General features: G+C 34.4%; 2 protein-coding genes across 5 annotated transcripts; one reads left to right on the forward strand and one right to left on the reverse strand.

Moving 5' to 3' along the window:
* The first annotated feature begins 5,685 nt into the window (after positions 1–5,685).
* Positions 5,686–18,354, forward strand: LOC107872914. 4 transcript variants are annotated; one of them, XR_007056517.1, is made up of 4 exons: positions 5,837–6,001; positions 6,131–6,199; positions 17,568–17,634; positions 17,978–18,354. XR_007056517.1 is itself a non-coding variant. In XM_016719578.2 (3 exons), exon 3 carries the CDS (start codon positions 13,527–13,529, stop codon positions 16,701–16,703), a length of 3,177 nt encoding a protein of 1,058 aa, XP_016575064.2. In that variant the 5' UTR covers positions 5,686–5,857; positions 6,131–6,199; positions 13,479–13,526; the 3' UTR covers positions 16,704–16,864. The 4 variants fall into 4 exon arrangements, 2 of the variants coding, with proteins under 2 accessions (XP_016575064.2, XP_016575063.2); XM_016719578.2 differs by lacking the exons at positions 17,568–17,634; positions 17,978–18,354 and adding an exon at positions 13,479–16,864 and having other exon boundaries at positions 5,686–5,857; XR_007056516.1 differs by lacking the exon at positions 17,568–17,634 and having other exon boundaries at positions 5,828–6,001.
* On the reverse strand, positions 17,641–21,815 carry LOC107872915 (expansin-like B1). The gene is made up of 4 exons (XM_016719579.2): positions 21,614–21,815; positions 20,649–20,758; positions 20,017–20,328; positions 17,641–18,125 (listed from the first exon to the last, which is right to left on the reverse strand). Exons 1-4 carry the CDS (start codon positions 21,738–21,740, stop codon positions 17,925–17,927), a joined length of 750 nt encoding a protein of 249 aa, XP_016575065.2. The 5' UTR covers positions 21,741–21,815; the 3' UTR covers positions 17,641–17,924.
* Positions 21,816–23,653: the final 1,838 nt, after the last annotated feature.

Here is a 23,653-nt window from a genome sequence, read left to right on the forward strand (position 1 = left end):
CCATGTTAGCGTCAGCTAAATATTACTAGTACATATGACCTTACACTATTAAAGGGACATTCATCCCCTCAGGGTCCGAGGAAGGGTCGCACGCTGATAGAGTGTTATGTAGACAGTCTACCTTGACACAAGTATCAGTAATGGATTCCACTATTAGATTAATATGGGAAAGTGGTCAGGACTCAGTTCTTAGAAAATTTAGCTCATAGGCAAGTAAAATATAACTCATGTATTAGCAGAGGTATAAGAAAATTCATTCCATTCTGACCATCCCACAACACAATTCTCCATCAGCTATACCTGTGTAAGGTCCCTTCCCCTTGGGATCAAATGCAATAATTTTGGGCCCTGAATCTCATTCAAGAACTTGATTTTTGATTTCTGTAGCAAATTCTGGGTATTATTTTCCACTGAAATTTTAGACCAGGCAGGCACATCAACTCTGGTCAATTTTCATACTATTGGCTGAGTATCCTAAAAATACAAATAATGCGGTGTCACTGATAGTTAGTATGCTTTTATTGAACTGAATGCTTTTCTCATTCTGGTCAATTTTGTGACATAGTGTTAGAACAGTAAGGAGTCCAAGTCTGATGGTTGACTTTCTGAATTTGCAAGAATATTTAGTGTTGTGTGATGTAGTTTAATATTGCACCTGCAATGGGCTGATTGTTTTCTTAATCATATGGTGTTTCCAGCTTCCTCCTTTTTCTATTTTGTTTCTTTTCCATTATGCACAGCCGTCCTTGTTGATCAATTATAGTTTTTATGGATTAGTTTGTGTATAAATGGCTTTTAATCTATGAACTATCTGGACCAGAATATAGTGCTATGATGGCCATTAATATAATATAAATGAACTGAATGCACTTCCAAGTATGGAGAATCATGTTGCGTCATGCTAGAAAGAAGTGCCAATTCTAACGTTGGGCTTCCAATAGTTGCAAGAGAAATTCAATGTGTTATGTAGTTCCAGTATTGCACCTACAAAAAGCTGACATGCAAAAGTGATTTATCTTCTTGTTTTAGTTAGTGGTATCATATGGGCTGGTTGTTTTCATACTGTTTTTGTTGGCTGATTATTTATATTTTTTAGGATAAAATGGAGGTTGTCATAGCTACTGTTCTTTCGAGATCAATAGATGATTCATCAGAAGATCAAGAACTCGATATAAATCGCATGTACTTTGATATTGTGGTGGAACGAACAAATAATGTGTGTATGGATGGTGCTCTCAAGCTTCAACCTTGTATAAAGATATGACATGCAATTTGTCTGTTGTAGTGTTCGATCATGTTGCCAAAGAGCGCATCAAAATACTTGAGAGAGAGGTGTCGTATATGAGAGAAAATCGAGAGAGAGTTTTTCAAGAGCGTGTAGAGTTGGAGGTGTAACAACGAGTAGAGCAAGAGGTTTTTCGTTTGAGGCAATAAAGTGATAATCTATTCAAATCTATGGAGGAGCAATGGTTTCGCATGATGAGCGATATGACATTATCTTCTCTCTCATTTAGTAATCCTACTCTCCCTAATAGGGACTTATCTAATGCTTAAGTCTTTAATATTTTGGGACTTTAGTTACTTCAAGTGTTGACTTGAACATTGTCACACTTTTTTGGATAGTTATATGCTTTAAATTTTAAACATTGGTAGACTTTTGCTTAGTGAAGTTGTGATTTTGCATGTTTTAATTAACTTCAGACTTTTTTTTATTATAAATCTTATATTATGTTATATATATATATATATATATATATATAGTGTGAGAGAGAGAGCATAGTATTTCGTAATTATTATTTATTAAATTAAAAATTCAAATAAATTTTATGACAGATTTAATTTGTCACAATCTATCCTAAATTTGTTACTAATATAGACAAGAGAGTCATATTGTAACTGAATTAGTCTGTCACAAATTATTTGTAACGAAATATATTGTCACAATTGTGGTGACTAGGTTTGAAAATTTGTTACGAAAATTATTCAGTCACTATTTTATGACGGATTATTTTGTCACAAATCTGTTATAAATTTGTGACTGAATTTAAGTCAAATTTAAGAATTTATATTATGATGGACGATCTGTCTCAGTTTCATCACAATAATTTTGTGATGGAAATTAAATCCGACACAATGATTTTATAACCAAAGGTTCTGAGACGCACATTTTTCCGTCACAAATCCATCACAATTAATAATTTGTGATAGATTTGTGACTAGAGTTTCTGTCACAATTTAGCCATTTTCTTATAGTGAAAAAATATATTGAATATGTTTTGTTAAATATACAATGTATTAGTGTAGGTACATATTGTATGCGTGTGCATCTACATTTTCAAGCACACATATAATATATCTGCTGCGTTTTGGGAAACGATATTGTTACATACATTTTAAAAAATATAAGACACCAATCTCGTTATTTATGAAATTTCTCTTTTAAGATCCATCCTTATCACGAACCGATCAATCTTAGCCCATCAAATTTCAATCTCTGCTAGCTAGATTAGACCAAACCATTCAAATCACATATCAACCAATCTCAGTCCGTTAAATTTCAATGCTCGCTATCTGGATTAGACCAACCAATATTGACAGCTCTACACCGAGTGCAAGGAGTGTTTAGTGCAACTTAGGGTGTTTGAATGAGTTTTTTTTAAATGATTTAAAAGCTAAAAGTGACTTTTGGCTTTTTTTTAAGCCTATAGTAAAGTGCTTAAAAATATTTTTGTCTTTGACAAACAACTCTACAAATAAAAAAATTGAACACTTAGGGTGTATTTGGTATGAAGAAAAATGTTTTTCATGAAAAGTATTTTTCTAAAAAATATTTTCATCGAGAAGAAGTTGATTTTTACTTATTTTCTTATGTTTGGTTGATGAGTGAAACATATTTTCTAGAGTTTGGGTTGGTGAATGAAAAAATATTTTTCAGAAAATACATTTTAATTTTAGCTAAAGAGTAGAAAATACTTTTTGTAAAAATAATTTTTGATCCCAAAAAATACCTTTTAAGGTGTGTTCCATATGGAGGAGGAAAATATTTTCTAGCAAAATAAGTTGTTTCTTACTTATATTTTTGTGTTCGTTATGCAAGTAGGAAAATATTTTGTAAAAGTATTTTTATATATTTAACAAAAAATAATGAGAACGAATAAGGTAAGAAGGGCGGGGGCAAGAATATTTTTTTAATTTTTTTTAACAAATAAATTAAAAAAATTAGATTTTTTTTTAAGGGAGGTTGGTAGGTGGGAGGGGGCATCAGAATAGATGGTAGGGGCAAGGTAAGAAAAAAGTTTTAACATTTTTTGAAAAAATTTAAAAATAACTTTTTTAGGGGTGAGGGAGACGGCTAGTAGGGACGGTGGGCGGGGTAGGGGTGTGAGGGTTGGGTAAGAAAAAATTAATTATTTTTTTTAAATAAATTAAAATTTTAATTTTTTTTGGGGGGGGGGGGGGGGGGGGGGGGGGGGGGGGGAGGGTTGGTAGGGGTCGGGGTCGAGTAAGGAGTGGGATAAGAAAAAAATTAATTTCTTAAAAATTAAATGCTTTTATTGAAGGAGCTTGGGGTCGAGGTAGGACATGGAGTAAGAAATTTTTTGAAATATTTTAAAAAAATTAAAATACATTTTTTGGGAGCGGTAGGGGTGGAGGAAGTAGGGGTTTGAGACTTTGAGTATCGTGATAGGAGTGAATGATTTTGAGAGTTGTATGAACATTTCAACTTGAGAGTAAAATTGAAATAGAATTTTAGAAAATATTTTCTTACTTTTTTGAACGAAAATCATATTTCTTATATTTAGAAAAATAAATGAATTTAGAAAATGCTTTTTATTGCACCAATTCAAAAAAAAAGAAAACAAAGTTGTTAGAGAAATACCCTTGAAAATTATAATTTGAAACAACTTATGATATTTCTATTGTTTTAAGAGCATTCTGTTGAGCAACAAATTTATCAAAACAACGTTTCTACTTTTAGGGTCGTCTGATAGGCCGTATTAGGAGAAATAGTCCATGTATTAAGTATGGTATTATTTAAGTACTATGTTTGATAGGATTTTGAACCAATGTATTACTAATACCATGTATTAGTTATACACCCTACATGGTATTATAGGCAGCCGTGAGACTAATCCTCCGTTCCTCGGTCAGCGCATTTTGCGGTAGAAAACTGGCCACAGAGTTTGCTCCATTCGTCAGAGGGGGGATCGAATCCCCGACCTCTTGCTTAAGGGACATAGTGCTGAATCACTATGCCAACTCTGGTGGTTATAGGGTGTATTACTAATACATCACATATGGTGGTATTAGTAATACATGAGTTTTAAAACTATGAGATTAGTATGTATAAAGACAAGAATATCCCTCAAATTCTTTTAAACATTTTTTTATTTTCTTAATTTTATTTTTTATATTTTTACTAATAAATTTATTCAAATAAATTAGTTTACAAATTTTATTATTATTTACAAAAATGTCCTCAAATTTCTTTAAATTTTTTCTAAATCTTTTTCAATTTATTCAATATGAGTTACTTCTTTTCAATTTATCAAAATAATAATATCCCTCCAAATAATTTTAGTTATAAAAAAAACTACTCCATTAACTCAAAAAAATATTTATTGGTCAAAATTCAAAAACAAATTGCATACAAAGCTTTAATTTTGTAAATAGGATATCCATAAATAAAAATAATTTTTCTACTTAGTTTTAACACTCTATAGAATACAATTTTATTTTAATAATGATTTTATTGTCTCATCCAAAAATTATACGTACCTCCTTCCAACTTAAAAATAACACAAAGGAGGAACAACATGCAAATAATGAACAAACAAAGAAAAGATGATAAAAAAATAATTTTTGTAAGTGAATGATTAAATTTTAAAATTCTAAAGTAAATAATTAGTTATATTGTTAACTTTTTTTATTTAAAAAAAGAATAATAAACTTTTGCAAAAAAAAAAATACACAAAGTTATAATATATCGAGGTTATTTTTGTAAACAAACAATATTCTTTTTAAAATATAACAATATATATTGCTTTTAATACATCAAACTAAACACTGCATAAAAAATAATCTCAGTATTACTAATCCAGTATTACTAATCTAGTATTACTAATCCCCGTATTACTAATCTCAGTATTACTAATAAAACATATTCAGTATTATCTTGTACACTCTACTAAACGAGTCCTTAAGGTATTGATACCATTAGGGTTGAGCATAAAATATCAAAAATCGAATTACTGAACCGAATAAAAAAATTTGGTAATTGGTATTCGACAAATCGGTATTTGGTATGGTATTTGGGAGTAAAATTTCAATATTTCGGTATTTGGGATTGAGTTTGGTACAAGATATTCTTGAACCTGGTAATATATTCATCAAAAGCAACAAAAAGAATCTATTAAAGATACTCTTTAAAGTTTAAACGTACATTTGCACTTCTCCAATTTTAATATGGTATTATCAAATACTGTACTGAATCAAAGTATAATTTACCGATTATCGAACTACCGAACCGATATTTATAAGTATGGTATGTATTATCTATCTTCAAATACCAATTATCGAATTACCAAATTCGAACTTTGAAAATACCGAACTAAATATCGAACACCCACCCTTAGATACAATCTGCATACATCTTATTCTCCATAGGCATTACTTTATGAAATCACACTATATTCCAAACAAACATAACAATTTGGAAAACAAACTCTTAAGTGACATTACAACAAAAGTTGGAGGATTGAATTACAAATATGAAACACTCCCCTCTAATTATTCTCAACCTCCTCGTCTTTCGCGCAAACAGTATATAAGAAAGCAAACCGTTACAGATTACCAGGTAAGCAGACCATTTCCATCCATGAATCCCTAATTTCTTGCTTTCCACCATGCAACCAAACCCGCTTTCAAATCCATCATTAATTATTAATTAATTAAACTCCCTTCAAATTTGATTCATTTCTGGTTCTAGTTTCTCATTACTGTAAGCATCAATCATCCTCTGTTTTTTTTTTTTTTTTGCATTCACTTGTTGAATCTAGCATGTGTATGTGAATATTTAATTTTCTTCAGTGTTAGATCATAATCATTTTCCTTTCTTTTTTTTGGTCAGGATACAAGTACTTCAACTTTTTACATAAAGTTATCTGAAGGGGAAGTTTAAAGTTCATCCTTAAAATTGGTATGATTTTTGTTCATAACTTTCTATTAGATAAATCTCTTGCATGTGAAGCCTTTATGTGCAATTTTTAGTTTGTACTAACTGAGTTTGATTTCCTTTGATATGATCAATTTGTTTTCATTTCCATTTTTACCCTTGTATTTTTTTTTTTGGTTGGAAGGAAAATAGTAAATGGTAGGCCTTATTTGTTTTTATTGAAATTGAGATGTCTAAATCTAAACATATTTATGAAGGATTAATATGTTTTCCTAGATCTGAACACTGAATGATTAAAACTGTTTGTTTATCAATATCCAAATGTGCATAATTTACTTATTGGTAAATATAATAAATATATAATTTAAATGAAAAGTAATTAAATATTAGAAAAATGTAAATTTAATAAAATGAAATCATTATATGATTAAAAAAATCAAGTAATATTTATTTTTTATAGTGACAGTGGAGATGGTTTGTAGGATTGGTGGTGGTAATGGTTGGCATTAGTGGCTAGTAATGGTGGTGGTATTACTTGTGTTAGAGGAGGTGATTGGTGTTGTAGTGATTGATGTGAGGGTTGTTGTTGGTAATGGTGGTAGTGGTTGTGATAGTGAAGCTGGTTGGTGTTAGTAGTTAGCAGTGTTGAAGGTAGGCTGAAGAATGTGTGGTGGTTGATAGTGTGCTGGTGGTAGTTGGCGATAGTGCTAGTTGTGATGCTGGAGGTGGTTGGTAGCAAGGATTGACTGCATTGGTGGTATTGCTAATAGTGGTGGTGGAGTTGGTGACGATGGTAGTGGTAGTGTATGTAAATTAAAATGATAGAGGTGGTGGGTGTGGAAGCGACTAATAGTAGTGGTTGACAATGGTGGTAGTTGTGATGATAAAGGTGGTTGGTGGTGATAGCGGGTGGTTGGCGATAATAATAGTGGTGGTGTTTATTGCTGGTAGCTGGGGATTGTGGATAGAGTGGTGGTAAAAATTATCCACACAAAAATTAAAAAAAGGGCAGCCCGGTGCACTAAAGCTACCGTTGTGCGCGATGTCCGGGAAGGGCCCCACTACAAGGGTGCATCGTGCGCAGCCTTACCTTGTATTTCTGCCAGAGGCTGTTTCCAAGACTTGAACCCGTGACCTCCTTGGTCACATGGCTCCACCACAAGAGTGTATCCACACAAAAATACCTTTTAATAATAAAAAGACTTAGTTCAAGATCGTAATTATTAAGACCCATTTAAACCAAATCTTCGTTCCAATTCAAACCTCAATTAGTGCAAACGTCCGAGGCCTAAATCTTTTATATGCTACACTCTTAAAAAACTGCTAGGAACAAGAACTCCATTTCTTAAACTCATCTTCCTATTAGCAAATGTGCTTCATGTCCGTGACCTTCATTTGCCAAGAAAATTCTACTCTAATTTAGAGGGTGTTTGGATTGACTTTTTTTAGATGCTTTTGGCTTTTAAGCACCTTTTAATTCTGGAGGTGTTTGGCAAAGATACAAAGTGCTTTTAAGCACTTTATGCTTAAAAAGTACCAAAAAAAACCAAAAGCCAAGAGTTGGTTGCTATCTACTTTTGGCTCTTAGCTTTCAACTTATAAGTCACTTAAAAAAAAGGTAATTTTGCTTTTTTTTAAGTGACTTAGAAGTTTAGAATGGTTGTTAGATCAACTATGTTGGATTGAACAAAGTCTTGACCTTTCAAGAATTCACACATTTAAAAGATGAGTGTAGCGAACATGAGAATGCATAGATGAATGTTTGGACACACTAAGAATAAGGTTAGGAGCAATGATAGATGGGGCCAAGTTGGGAGTAACCTCAATGGTGGATAAGGTTAGGTAAACGAGGTTGAGATGATTCGGGTTTTTAAAGATGAGGAGCACATATGCCCCCGTGAGGAGGTACGGAAGGTTGACAATGATAGGTAGAGGTATAGGTAGACTCACGAAGAATTGGGTTGAGGTAATTAGACATGACATGTCCCATCTTTCAGCTCACTAGGGACATGACTCTAAATAGAAAAGTATCGAGTCAAGGATTTAGAAGTGGATTAGTAGGCTGTCGGACGATTTTCTCTTTCATGTGCGAGAACATGGTTTTAGCTTAGAACACCTTGTTTCCTCCATTTCTACTTGTCAACATCATTCACTATTATTTTATTACAATCTTATTCTTTAAATTGTAGTACAATTGCAATGTTGTTTATTTTACTCGGGTCACCTTTATAATTTTTATTGTTGGTACTTTTCTTTTTTATAATATTTGCACCATAATTTTTACTTTTGTATTTGTCAAGTCTGTCAAAAATACTTTCTTGAGTTGAGGGTATATCGAAACCAATCTCTCGACCTCACACAAGGCAGGATAAGATCTGCATACACCCCACACCCCACCCGTCGTAGATCGCACCATGTAGGAACACACTGGGTATATTTTTGTTATATATACAATGTATTAGTGTAAGTACATATTGTATGTGTATGCATACAATGAATAAACTACATTTTCAATAAGCACACATATAATATATATGCTACGTTTTGGGAAACAATACTGTTATATACTTTCTTAAAAATATTCCTATTAAGACACCAATCTCGCTATTTATGAAATTTCTCTTTTAAGATCCATCCAAATCATGCTTCAACCAATCTCAGCCTATCAAATCTCAATGCCCGGTAGCTGGATTAGATCAACCCATATTGACAACTCTACTGATTGTAAATGGCGCTTGCTATTTATTAAATTTCTCTGTTAAGATTCATCCATATCACGAACTGACCAATCTCAGCCAGTCAAATTTCAATGCCATCCAAATCACGAACTGACCAATCTCAGCCCGTCAAATTTCAATGCCCGCTAGATGGATTAGACCTACCCATATTGATGACTCTACTTATTGTAAATATCGTTTGCTATTTATTAAATTCCTCTGTTAAGATCCATTTAAATCACGAACCAACCAATCTCTGCGTGTCAAATTTCAATGCCTGCTAGCTGGATTGGGGATTAGACCAATCCATATTGACATCTCTACACAGAGTGTAAGGAGTAGTTTAAGGAGTGTTTGGTGCAATTTACTTGGCACTTTTAGCAAAAACATTACAACTAAAGTTTGCAGGACTCAACTGCAAATATGAAGTGCTCCCCTCTAATTATCCTCAATCTCCTCGTCTTTCGCCCAGACAGTATATAAGAAAGGCAAACCGTTACAGATTTCGAGGTAAGCAGACCATTTCCATCCATGAATCCCTAATTTCTTGCTTTCCATCATGCAACCAAACCCACTTCCAAATCAATTATTAATTATTAATTAAAGTCAGTTCAAATTTGAATTCATTTCTGGTTCTAGATTACCATTACTGTAAGCATCAATCATCCTCTGTTTTTTTTCCTTAAACCCAATTACTGAATCTAGCATGTTTCTGTGACTTTTTGTAATTTCTTAATCAGTTTTCTTTTATTTTTTGGTCAGGATATAGCACTTTTAACTTTTTATATAAAGTTATCTGAAGGGGAAGTTTGAAGTTCATCTTTCATAACTTTCTATTCAATAAATCTCTTGCATGTGAAGTTATTATGTGCAATTTTTAGTTTGTACTAACTGCGTTTGATTTCCTTTGATATGGTCGATTTGTTTTCATTTCCATTTTTTCCCTTGTATTTTCTTTTTGGTAGGAAGGAAAATAGTAAACGGTAAGCCTTATTTGTTTTTATTGAGATTAAGATGTCTGAATCTAAATGTACATATTAAGGATTATGATGTTGTTTCTAGATTTGAACACTGAATGATTGAAACTGTTTGTTTTTCAACATCCGAATGTGCATAATTTACTTATTTGTAAATATAATAAATATATATAAATAAAAAGTAATTAAATATTAGAAAGATATATATTTAAGAAAATGAAATCATTTTATGATTTAAAAAATGTAGTGTCGGTGGAGATGATTTGTACGATTGGTGGTGTAATGGTTGGCGTTAGTGGCTATTAATGGTGGTGGTAATACTTGTGTCGGAGGAGGTGATTGGTGTTGTAGTGATTGATGTGATGGTGGTTTTTGGTATTTGGTAATGGTGGTAGTGGTTGTGATAGCGAAGTTGGTTGGTGTTAGTAGTTAGCAGTGTTGAAGGTAGGTTGAAGAGTGTGTGTTGGTTAATGATGTGCTGGTGGTAGTTGGCGATAGTGCTAGTTGTGATGGTGGAGGTGGTTGGTAGCAAGGATTGACTACATTGGTGGTAGTTTCCGTTAGTGGTGGTGGAGGTGGCGACATAATTTGCTTATTTGTAAATATAATAAATATATATAAATAAAAAGTAATTAAATATTAGAAAAATATATATTTAATAAAATGAAATCATTTTATGATTTTAAAAAATGAAGTAGTGTTGGTGGAGATGATTTGTAGGATTGGTGGTGTAATGGTTGGTATTAGTGGCTATTAATGGTGGTGGTAATACTTGTGTCGGAGGAGGTGATTGGTGTTGTAGTGATTGATGTGATGGTGGTTTTTGGTATTTGGTAATGGTGGTAGTGGTTGTGATAGCGAAGTTGGTTGGTGTTAGTAGTTAGTAGTGTTGAAGGTAGGTTGAAAGAATATGTGGTGGTTAATGATGTGCTGGTGGTAGTTGGCGATAGTGCTAGTTGTGATGGTGGAGGTGGTTGGTAGCAAGGATTGACTGCATTGGTGGTAGTTTCCGTTGGTGGTGGTGGAGGTGGCGGCGATGGTAGTGGTAGTGGTAGTGTATGTAATCAAGATGATAGAGGTGGTAGGTGTGGTAGCGACTAATAGTAGTTGTTGGCAATGGTGGTAGCTGTGATGATAGAGGTGGTTGGTGGTGATAGCAGGTGGTTGGTGATAATAATGGTGTGTTTATTGCTGGTGGCTGAGGATTGTGGATAGAGTGGTGGTAAAAATTATCCACACAAAAATACCTTTTAATAATAAAAAGACTTGGTTCAAAATCTTAATTTTTAAGACCCATTTGGGCCAAATAAGTGCTTAAATCTTCATTCCAGTTCAAACTTCCATTATTAAGTGCAAACACCTGTGGCCTAAATCTTTCATAAGCTTCACTAAATCTGCTAGGAGCAAGAACACCATTTGTCAAGCTCATCTTCCTATATTACCAAATGTACTTCATGTCCGCGACCTTCATTTGCCAAGAAAATTGTACAGTAATTTAGAGGGTGTTTGGATTGGCTTTTGTAGTTGCTTTTGGCTTTTAAACACCTTTTAATTCTAGAGGTGATTGGCAAAGACACAAAGTGCTTTAAAACACTTTATGCTTAAAAAGTACCAAAAAAAGCCTTAAGACAAAAGTTGGTTGCTACCTAGTTTTGGCTTTTACCTTAGAAGTCACTTTAATAAAAAGAAAATCCAAGCACCCCCTTACTTCTCTTTTGACATGAGTAATATTTGCCTTGTTGACTTTCAGTAGGTTTTTGCAATCGTCAATAATAGCTCTTGGGGGATGACTCTCTATGTCATCTTCATCGATCATCTTGACTGCAACTACACAATTTGTTTCCACTTCTAACTTTTTATATCCCTACACCTTTGCTAATTGTAGCTCTTGTGTGATGCTCAATAGTTTTGTGGTGAAACTTGAGATAGGCCACAACTTACCTAAATATCCCAATCTTCACTTCCTCAATTATGTATAGAAGCCCTCCAAAAACAACATCTGGACCTCGATTATGTATTAAAAGTCCTCCAAAAGAGCATCTCTAGTTTGGATTTTCGCACTTCCATAATTTCATCTTTCCTAAAGGAGGAGGAGACACGCGATTAGTTTAACTTCTTTCAATATAGAAGTTTGTTGAGGAAATACTTCAACAATTTTTCCAGCATAATCTATTTTATATCTTTAAAAAAAGGCAGCCTGTGCACTAAAGCTCCACTATGGCGGCGGGGTTCAGGGAAGGGTTGGACCACAAAGGTCTGTTGTCCGCAACCTTTTACCTTGCATTTCTACCTAAAGATCTTATATGCGAACATATTAGATCTTTAGGTAGTCATCTCTTTTCAAATAAATTTCTTTTTCTTTCTTTTTGTATGCCACATAATTGAAAAGATAAGTGTAACACTATGGGGTCGTTTGGTGGAGGGATAAGGATAACTAATCCCGGGATTAATTTAGAAGAGGAGCTTATCCCATGTTTGGTTGGGACAAAACGCATGGGATAACTCATCCCGGGATTGTAACGTTTTTCTTATTCCTCCTTGAGGGTGTGATAACTAATACCGGGATTAGCTCCCGGGATTAATAATCCTGAGATAACTTGTTTTCCAATGAAACGAACCCTATAGGTGAGTTGGAAGACATCACGAATAATATCAGCGATCCGTTTAAGTATACACCTAGTATTCATGGCATCAATCTCATTTTGTAAGGGGAAACCAGCCCGGATCTATTTAGACTTTGTACGTGATCTATAATTGTTGCAAAAATGTAGATGCTATGATGGATTGTTTAGTCATATAAGATTAGACAAGATGCAAAATGACCATGTTCAACTGAACATGCTAGTAGCACAAATAGAGTTGCACAATGAGAGGAGGTAACTTTCTATGGTTTGTTCGTGGTCCACATCTACCTCTAGATGCACCTATTTGTAGGTATATAACCATGGTGAGTAAAGGATTAAAGGAAGAGGAGGTAGATCCAAAATCACATGGAGGTTGTCTCGCTTGACCTACAATATCTTGGAATCCATGCAGATCTAGCAAATAAATGGCACAATGGAAGAAAAAGAAAAGATTTATATATGTTAACTTTAGGCAAAGATATTTAATAACAATTAGCGGAGATTTTTCAGCCATGTTTAAGCCTCCCCAAAACTCCCAACCCAAATAAATTAGTTGAGATTAAAATTTGGTCATGTTAGTGTGTTTACTTTTTCCTTTTTTGATAACCGTGGTTTCTGGTCCAGCTTGTGCACACCTCGACTAAATCCACAGGACGACTAAATCCACAGGATGCCTGAAGTCTTATCAGAGATTTATATGCCAGTAGAAGTTGTAGAAAACCTCTAGTGATTATGATTAAGTTTTCATAATATTGGACTGAGATGGCCATCAGTTGAGCAATATGGATAGTGATGATTCATATAGCCTCATTGCTTAGGATTGATGCCTAAGTGTTGTTGCAAACACTAGGAAATGACTTCTTTGCAGAATGATTTCCATCATACTAAACACGTGTCTTTTAGGCCAAAGGGAAAATAGATATGTTTGAAAGTGTTTCATCTCATTCGTGATTTTTCTCTACTAAAGCAAATGTCTTCTTTTCAGTTTCAGGCTTCCTAACCACCAATAATATTTGTCCTTAGTTGGTCAAGGATGGCATCAGTATCAAATGATGGGTTATCCAATGATAGCGTGAAGAAGCGGCTGTTGGAAAATGGTTGCCACTCCTCATATTTGGGCATTATACCAAAATATAAAATTCGGAAAGTCTCAGCAGTGCGAGATTTTCCTCCCGGATGTGGTAACATTTCTCCGAAAGCTGATTTGAATCATGAACAACATGCCGTAGTATCCACCAGTATTGAAGATGTGGCTAACACTATGTTGGTTGATGGCATTAAAGAGTCTACTATTGAGAGCAAATCACAGTCTGTTGAAGTTGTGGAAGTGGTAGCACCAAACATGAGTGCAATAGCAAATGGGGTGGGAGAAAAAATAAGTGATGAAAAATCTCTTGAATTTGAGCTGCTGAAAGATCTCGAAAATAGTGAAATGGATCTTTCCAAGGAAATGGAAGACATTCAGAGTGACACTTCCGTGAAGGAAGTTGATGAGCAGGTGTACCCTTTGGTTGAAAATGTTGGTGGTGGGAACAAGATATCTGTGAGAGAAATCGGTGGTGTGACTGATGAGCCAAATACTGTTAGTGAAGTCAAAATGTTGTCGCCACCTCAGCAGCTAATCCGTGATATAGAACATACCTCCTCTTCGCCAAAGAATAAGTACCACAAAAGAAGAGTATCTGCTGTTCGAGACTTCCCTCCATTTTGTGGACCAAATGCTCCTAGGCCAACTGAGCAGAATTGTTTTGGTGTTACTGAAGAAGGCAAGGATGTGGCTGGGATTGATAAGGCAGTTAATGAGAATGAAGTAATTGAGACGTCGAGAGATGTTACAAACACTGGGGCATTGCAAGAGAAGTTGATTCGAAGTGAGGATGCTGATCCTCTGAAAGAGAGGGTCAGTTCTAGTCCGAAAGATAGGGGGTTGGAACAAATAACGGTGGTTCAAAGTGAAGAAGGTGCCCAATGTGATTATGATGGAAGAAATCAGGTGGAAAGCACTGTGGGTATGCCCGAGATAATGATGAAAAATGAGAGTGATGCAGCAATTGTGGGAAAGGAGACTCTCGTATATTCAAAGGACAAAGGTGAAAAGACTACTACTGCAAGTAATGCTCTTGGTTCTGGAAATGAAAAGCCGATTGTGGAGGGTGCTAAGCCATGTTGTCCACGGAAGCAAAAGAGTGTAGATGACCCTGTGAGTGGAAATGAAATTGTTGTCTCACAGGTCAGAAGTAATTTGACAAAGACAGCGGTCAATTCTTTTGGTTCTAGGCATGAAATAGTTAAGCCAGTTGTGCAAGGTCTGACGGCTGAGCCACACTGTCCATGGACACTAGGAGAGCGAACTGGTTTAGATTGTGGAAACCAAGTTGAGAAGGATAATCTGTCTTGGCGCAAGAAGACCAAAGCTGTTGCCAGAAAAAGTAATCCTAATCGTAAGAAAAAATCAGCTTCTGTTGGTGAAGCTACTGATGGACTTTCAAGTGCATTAGTTGTGTTCGGAGACGGAGGGTCTGGTTTATGTGCTGCCAATAACGATGGAGCTTGCAGTTTGAATAGGGAAGCAGTACATAAAGATTCTCCTGTTCGACTAGGTCGATGTGAATTTGATGTGATCCTACCACCTTTTGGTCCAAACAGTTCCAGTCATGGTGATGCCCGTACGAAAGTTAGAGAGACTCTTCGTCTGTTTCAGGTTATCTGTAGAAAGCTTTTGCAAGGTGAAGAATCAAAGTCAAAACCTGAAGAAGCAAAATCAAAGGGGGGTCCAAACAGAATTGATCTTAATGCAGCAAAAATCATCAAAGAAAAAGGAAAAGAAGTTAACACGGGTCAGCACATAGTGGGAGAAGTTCCTGGAGTTGAAGTAGGGGATGAATTCCAATACAGGGTAGAACTTGCTATTGTGGGAGTTCATCGCCTATATCAGGCTGGTATAGATTACATGAAGCAGGGAGGTATGCTGATCGCGATTAGTATTGTTTCTTCAGGGGTCTATGATGACGGTCTGGAGGACGCTGATGTGTTGATTTATTCTGGACAAGGTGGAAATGTGGTAGGTAAGGACAAAACCCCCGAGGATCAGAAGCTGGAAAGAGGTAATTTAGCTTTGAAGAATAGTATATCAGTAAAGAATCCTGTTCGGGTGATTCGTGGATCTAAGGAGAGCAAGACCTCTGAATCCACGGATGGTAAAGGTAAGGTAGTGACAACATATGTTTATGATGGTCTGTACACTGTTGAGAATTATTGGACAGAACAAGGGCCAAAGGGTAAGATGGTTTTTATGTTTAAGTTGGTGAGAATTCCTGGTCAACCAGAGCTTGCTTGGAAAGAAGTGAAGTCATCAAAAAAGTCCAAAGTGCGCCATGGTGTTTGTGTCCACGACATCACAGATGGAAAGGAGACGCTCGCGATAAGTGCTGTGAATACAATTGATGGTGAGAAACCTCCACCATTCAATTACATCAAGATGATGATATATCCTGACTGGTTCCAGGGTTCTCCTTTTAAAGGTTGTGACTGTGTTGGGAGATGTTCTGACTCCAAGAAGTGCTCATGTGCAGTTAAAAATGGAGGTGAGATCCCATACAACCGTAATGGGGCTATTGTTGAAGCAAAGTCTCTTGTATATGAATGTGGTCCTCATTGTAAATGTCCCCCCTCTTGCTACAATAGAGTCAGCCAACATGGTATTAAAGTTCCACTTGAGATCTTTAAGACAAATTCAAGGGGCTGGGGTGTGAGAGCTCTAACATCTATTCCTTCAGGAACCTTTATATGTGAGTATGTAGGAGAACTTCTGGAAGACAAGGAAGCTGAACGAAGAATTGGTAGTGACGAGTACCTTTTTGATATTGGGAAGAACTATAGTGATTGTTCTTTGAACTCTTCTGGACAAGCAGAACTAAGTGAGGTAGTCGAAGAGGGCGGTTATACAATTGATGCAGCTCAGTGTGGAAATATCGGGCGATTTATCAATCATAGTTGTTCACCTAATTTGTATGCACAAAATGTTCTTTATGATCATGAAGATAAGAGAATGCCTCATATCATGCTTTTTGCAGCTGATAACATTCCTACTTTGGGGGAGCTGAGTTACCATTATAATTATTCTGTGGATCAGGTACATGACTCCAATGGCAATATCAAGGTGAAAAAATGCTTTTGTGGATCTTCAGAGTGTAGTGGTAGGATGTACTAGGGGTTTGTAAAGCTCTTTTTCAAGCTGAGGTGAAGAATTGCTCATATTTGATGTAAGAATTTTCACAGCAATTTTCATCCTCCTAACTTTTATGTCTGCATTTGAACGGAATGATGTATGTGCTTTCCCTTCTCATACATGGATGCAAATTAGTGTTTGTACCTCTCTCTTCTTTTCCTTTTGCAAAGGAAATCTGCTACACTATGGGTATGGGCATACTAATTTTGCATGGAAACAGAAGCTTGTTCAGGGAGGCTCATAAGCTTCCTTAACCAGGACTGTGATTTTGCATTTCCAATATGTTCTTTATGAACTTGAAGAAATTCTATGACGGACAATGATATACCGACAGTGAGGCAGATCTCGTTGCCTTTGTGCCTTGAGTTGGCATAAAATTTGTGTTTCTAAACATGTCTGTCTTATTGGAAGACGGTATACTCTAGCATATATCGAAGGCAACCACCATACTTGTTGAATCAATCCCTGCTTTCCATTTTGCTTTATTTAGTTATTGCTTCCATTTTTGTATTCACTTTTTCAAACTGTTTTGAAATGCTTTATTTAAGTCAGGGTCTATTAGAAACAACCTTTCTCTCTATGAGGTAGGAGTAAGGTTTGTGTACACTCGATCCTCTCCAAACCTCTCCAAGCCCCACACATGGGATTACACTGGTATTTGTTGCTGTTAACAATTACTTAGGTAGTGGAAAGAACAGAAATTTGTTCTAAATCCTTGTGCTGCTGCAAAATCCCACACTAGAATGGATGATATCAAGTCTTCCAACTTTACAACTTGCAACACTACCAATTACTTATATGTTTGATCCACATCTGATCCCCTGATGTTATGGTCTACATATGTAGTTCTATGACAAGAAACAGCAGTTGATCACCCACGTCTGATTACTTATATGTTGAATCCACTGCTAAGGTAATATCATCTTTACATATTACTGTTAATGTTTTATCTGTACTAAGAAATGATGTACAAGAATTAAGCCATGATAACTCAACAACGTTGTTAAAACAAGCAGCAGTTAAGAGGTTTATTACAGTAATATATAGTACTCTTATTAGAGAATAAAGTACAGGAGGCGATAGTTCCTAATATGCAACTGATCTAAATTTATTCTGTAACTGATAGCGAAGACATCACAAAGTAGCACTATTAATTCATTAAAAGGTAGATGTAGATAAATATATATGTCACAACACTTTTGTTTAAGAGAGCTGAATGTCTGTCTCAATACTGATCCCAGCTTTCCATTCAGCAGGAATTACAGCGTTATCAGACTCCACCCATTTGGTCTCGGTACCAGCACTTGTGAGGAACCTCACCTTAAGGTCACCACTTGGTGGGCTCCATAGGTCAAACACAGCTCCATAAGCCCTCCTCATTGATATCCATTCTTTTGTTTCCTCCTGCATCAACATACATAGTAATTAGGGGCGGAACAAGAGTATCCGGTACCAGTTCAGCTGAACATAGTAGTAGCTTTGGTTCAAGAACTGTGCGTCTTAAACATCCAATTGAATATGTATATATTGTCATTTAAAATCTAGTAACTTTAAAGGGGTCGTTTGACTGGGAAACAAGTTATGCTGGGATTAGCTATACTGGAATTAGTTATTCTGTTATTATTTTTTTAGTTATTTGATTTGTGGTACTAAAAATAATATGCATTACATTCTTTTAAGAATAAATAGTTTATTTACAAAAATAATGTTCACCTTATTTAGTTTAATTATTTTCCTTCATATTAAATACAAAAGAAATTAAAAAGTTACTATTTTTTTTATTTTTTTTTAACTTTAGTAGTTTCTTTATCCTAAAAATACATGTTACGAAATTTGTGTTGATATTTCTTAAATGAGTATGGAGCTTTAATATTTCATGTTAAATTACTTATTTTGTCCAGGAGTGGCTTAAAGACATTGGTGGCAACGAAGCTTAAATTTTTATGAATTTTTTTTTTTTAAACAAAGTCTATATTTTAAATTTTGAGATGCAAAGTTATAAATATTATAGACGATTCTTTTAATAATTTTTTTTGTTAATATAACTAATGCATTTAATCTTTATTGAGAAATACTTTAAATACATCAAAATTCTTCTAATAATTTGTTACTTTTATATAAAAAGTTTATTTTTTCTATAACTAATATTTAATAATTTTTTAATAAAACATATAATCTATTATTGCTGAAAAAAAACTGAGGCCCCTTGAATTTGGAGGTTTTAGGCGGTTGCCTTTTTCTTTACTAGGTAGAGCCGCCCCTGATTTTGTCCTAAATTCTATAAAATGTTCATAATCTCAATTTTTGTTAAAAAATTCATTATCAAAAAATATAAAAAAGAATTACTCTCATTTTTCATTATTTAGTATCATTAATATTTAGAGAGTTAAATTGTATTTTAAAAAAATTAAATTTTCAAACATTTTTAGCTATATAAACAAATAATTTTTTATTTAATAACTAAGCATGTACTAAGTTGGAAAGGGAAAGTCAAGATACTTTAATTACTTGTCCATGATAAATTTTTAGGAAAAATGAAAATTTGAAGTAAGATTAACAAAACATTTCTACAAAATAGAAAGACAATAAACCCATGGATCAATTTTGAATTTGATTGTTTAAATAGTTTTTACGGTGTTACTATCATTTTCTCATGACTCATCATATTTATAATATTTAATAAGCTCATATAATTATTTAATTGTACCAAAATGGTTGAAAATTTGTAGAGTAATTAAAATTTAAATTAGGAATAAAATTGACAAAAATTTTTTGAATGTGAATACTACCAAAATCTCACATACTCTCTTATATATAGTAGTAGAGTATATATATATATATATATATAACGTGATAATTGGAGAATAATTTTGTCATTTTAAGGCTTTATCCCAAGGTAAATAATGTTGGGATTATTTATACCACCAAAAAGGTGGGATAACTTATCCCGGCATTATTTGTTAATTCTGGAATAAGTTATCCCGAACTTGACAGCCAAACAAGGCACCAAAAAATTTATTTCAAAATTATTTTTTTATCTCGAGATAATTTATTTTAATACCTCACACCAAATGATCCCAAAAAGATAAGAATTTAGAATTCATAAGTTTCAAATTCTGGTTCTCGCCTCTGGTAATATTTCTTTACTTTTTTTGGTGGAAAACATATATACTAACTCATGTACGGTAAGACGCGTTTTTTTTTAAAATTATATATTTAGTAGATAATGAATTTCTTAGTGAGAATCCTACCTCCCTCAGAAAAGATTTTGTTAGTATGGGTAAATGAGACGAACCTCGTAGACTTCGACACCAAGAATGTCAGTAGCACCACCTTGATTCATAACAACAATAGCAAGGTAATGAGGGTTCTTGCTATGTTCATGGACTTTAACCATGAGATTTCCACCATATTTGCAAGAAACCCTACGATATTCTACTTCAACAACTCCTTTGGCAAACAGATGCTGAGCCATATAGGGCTGCTTTGCCAGTTTAGCATAGGCACGGTGGGTGAGAATGAAGTCTGTTCCATGTGCTTCTCCACTGTCAGTCAACACCACCTTTGCACCCTCCTCACTGCACAATTCCTTGTCCTTGCACCTTACCTGTAAATTTTACTTAGTTAATGCTACATGAGTAATTAACTAATATTCGTCAACGATGTAGATAATTTTTATACTATTAGATTACCTTTATTTATTGTAACAGATTAATTTGCTTTGTTTTTAAGACTACAAATCCTACTTCTATTAAAAGTTATACTAGACTTGGAGTAACTGGTAAAATTGCCTTCATATGACCAGGAGGTCACCAAGGCAAGGCTACATACAATAGACCCAATCCGGGTGTTTCCTGAACTTCACGCATAGTGAAAATTTTAGTGCATCGAACTGCCCTTTTATTCGTAGGTATATTGATAGATTACCTGGTAGCATGCTCCACAGGCAGCCCCATTTTTGTAAAGGCGTCTGGAGGCTGTGCAAACATCCCCATTATTCACATCTTTCCCATAGACTCCGTAACCACACGCTCCACCTAGTTAAAATGTAAATTTAAACTGTTAAAATAGCTGGTGCGTCTTCTCCGTCTCAAATCTTCTGTCTAATTTTAAAGAACAGTTGTTACAAATTATGCGGAAGTTCAAGAAAAAATTAATTAATTTTTTCCCAATTTCACCCTTAATATAGTTATTGTTTTAAAGACTACAAACACCTCAATTGTGGGGTTATGTTATGATTATCCAAATACCAATGAAATGGTAAACTAGGAAAAAGACCCTCCTAAATAATATTTCTCAAGCAGGTGTAAAGGAAAATCATGAGTAGATAATTTGAGAAGGAGAGAGTGGTACCATTTGACTTGACACAAAATTTAAGAAAGAAAAAGAGACTTTTGAAATTTATGGTGATAAATATGACTATAAATGAGTATTTCATTACTAGTAAATGAATAATTTAAAGTTATTAAGTTAATTCTATTATAGGAAACTGACATTTTGTTTTTGGAAAACCTATAAAAATGTATCACATAAATTAGAATAGAGAGTATATACTCATAGACCTCATAAATTTAGCTACATTTTAATTTCATTTTATGTGAAATCAATCCGTTTCAAAAGTAATCATGATATTTATCAATTTTTGTATGTAAACAGACATCAATTTGATATTTTTTTACAAATAAAGTTTCGGCGAGGAGATAGAAGTCACACGAAAACTTTATCCACCCACTAAAACGTTAAATTTAAGAGCAACATAATCTAATTTTAAGTTTCAATCAAGGAACTACACATGTAACAAAAATTAGGAAATCATGTAACATAAAAATGACACAAAAATTTAAATAAAATTTGATAATTCTTTTGGTAGGTGTGAGAAAGAGCTAGCATACTTGAGGTCCCCATGCCATCTGGGGTGCTATAATAGGAAGCTTTTGGAACATAATTACTGCTGTAGCATAGCATAGGCAAGAGCATAACAATGAAGAGAAAAGCGTAATTATATTGGAGAAAAGCCATTTTTTAGACTTTAGAATAGTGGTATATAGACAAAACACAAGAATTTCAATGGTAAGAGCAGTGAATTAATGTGATATTGTTGTGAAGAATTCCTATGAATTTATAGGCGTGAGTTCAACAGGAATATCGACGTTTGCTTGCCACATTTCTATTCCACTATGGACAGTGGAAACCAGATGTAAATGAAAGAAAAAATGGTCCTAAAATTAACTTGATGACACATAATTTCACTAATCATTTATTGAATACCTTAATTAAACCTGGAAAAGACCAAATATATGCACTTTCCTTCCAGATTTTTCATAAGGGATAGGAAAAGGAGAGCACTTAAACAATTTGAAGACCATTCAGAAGATCTTGACAACCTATGTTTGTAAAGGTTGGTACAGTGTTGAGGATTATTGGACGTAAAATGGTTTCTATGTTTAAGTTGGTGAGCAGTAAAGTCAACCAGAGCTTGCTTTGAGACAAGTAAAATCATCGAAAAAGTCCAAAGTGCGCCACGGTGTTTGTGTCCACGACATTACAGGTGGAAAGGAGACACTCGCGATTAGTGTTCTGTGTTGGGTTCTACTCCTTCCGTTTTTCTCTAGTTGGTCTTTTGCTAAAAATATTTATTTTAATTTAATTGTTTAGAGAATATTATTATACCTTTTTAATACTATTTTTATCATTAAATAATTCTATAAAGTGTATATACTCAAATTTATATATTAAAACATAATTAATAAGAATACTTTGATAAAATTAACTCCAAATAAATATTTTTTTAAGGAGTATCAAGTCAACAAGGGCAACTTTTTTGAAACGGAGAGAATAATAGAAATATGAATGAAAAATGAAGGAAACACATGAAGGAAAAAAGTGAATTGTGTTTTTCACTAGAAGAAGTGTTTCCTCACATCGGTGGGAGAAAGAAGTATTCTTATGCTTAAATACAGAAGCATTACTCTATGTTGTTAGTGAGGTAAGAAGAAGACAAGCCACACGTTGTCGCTTTCTTGAATTTGAATTTTTGGATTTGAATTTGTCAAATGATCAGGAGATTATCTTTTTGGACAAAATTCATTTGAAATTTAATTGTCAATATGCATATTGAGGGGACGTGATCCTTTAGTCTTGAATGATGAAAAGCTGATTTATGGACGCATATGGTCATTTGCGGACGCATAAAAGTCCGCAGATGCCAGCGTAGATCAAGTAGAAAATTTTTACTTTGAGCATTATTTAATGTGATAGTATTTGACCATCTGTAGACGCAGCTGGATTCAATGTTTTCAAAATAGTATAACTCTTCACGAACAATTGCTTCTTTTTTGAAGCAACACCCTTTAAGAAACACTTCGGAGCACGAGCCAGAGAGTTGAGATTGAGATATGAGATAAAGTATATGGGTTGGAAACCCCCCGTGGGTCCTACCTGGTAGCTGTGAGCTCAGTGGGTGTATACGAAAAGTCATGCGATGACTTTCATTATTCATCCCATTCTTATTGCATTGCATACATACCTTGGTTGTGTACTTTAATTTTCTTGATTTGTGCTTAGCTATAGTGAATTTCCTTTATATCTATGTTGTATCTGTTTCTGTGTACTTATATATATTAGAACTGTTAGTGGAGACAGTGTGAGCTACCATTTGAGACTTTTCTGCTTGCAGGTTATGTGCTCATAGTATATTTTACTTATTTTATTTTCTACTTTGCTCAGTCGGACTATGATGCCTATTGAGTATAAGTGGACTGTACTCACCCCTACTGTGCCCTTTCGGGGCAAATCCTAGCATGAGTGCGGCTCGTGACATTTAGACTTATCTGAGTGCTGATCGAGGTATTGGCTTGCTCTAGGGTTTCAGAGCTGAATCCAGACCTCCCTTAACTGTTTTAGACGTCTTTACTTGTTTTCAGAGATAGATA

Source organism: Capsicum annuum, chromosome 6 (genome assembly GCF_002878395.1).
Source record: "Capsicum annuum cultivar UCD-10X-F1 chromosome 6, UCD10Xv1.1, whole genome shotgun sequence".
NCBI classification, from domain to species: domain Eukaryota; kingdom Viridiplantae; phylum Streptophyta; class Magnoliopsida; order Solanales; family Solanaceae; genus Capsicum; species Capsicum annuum.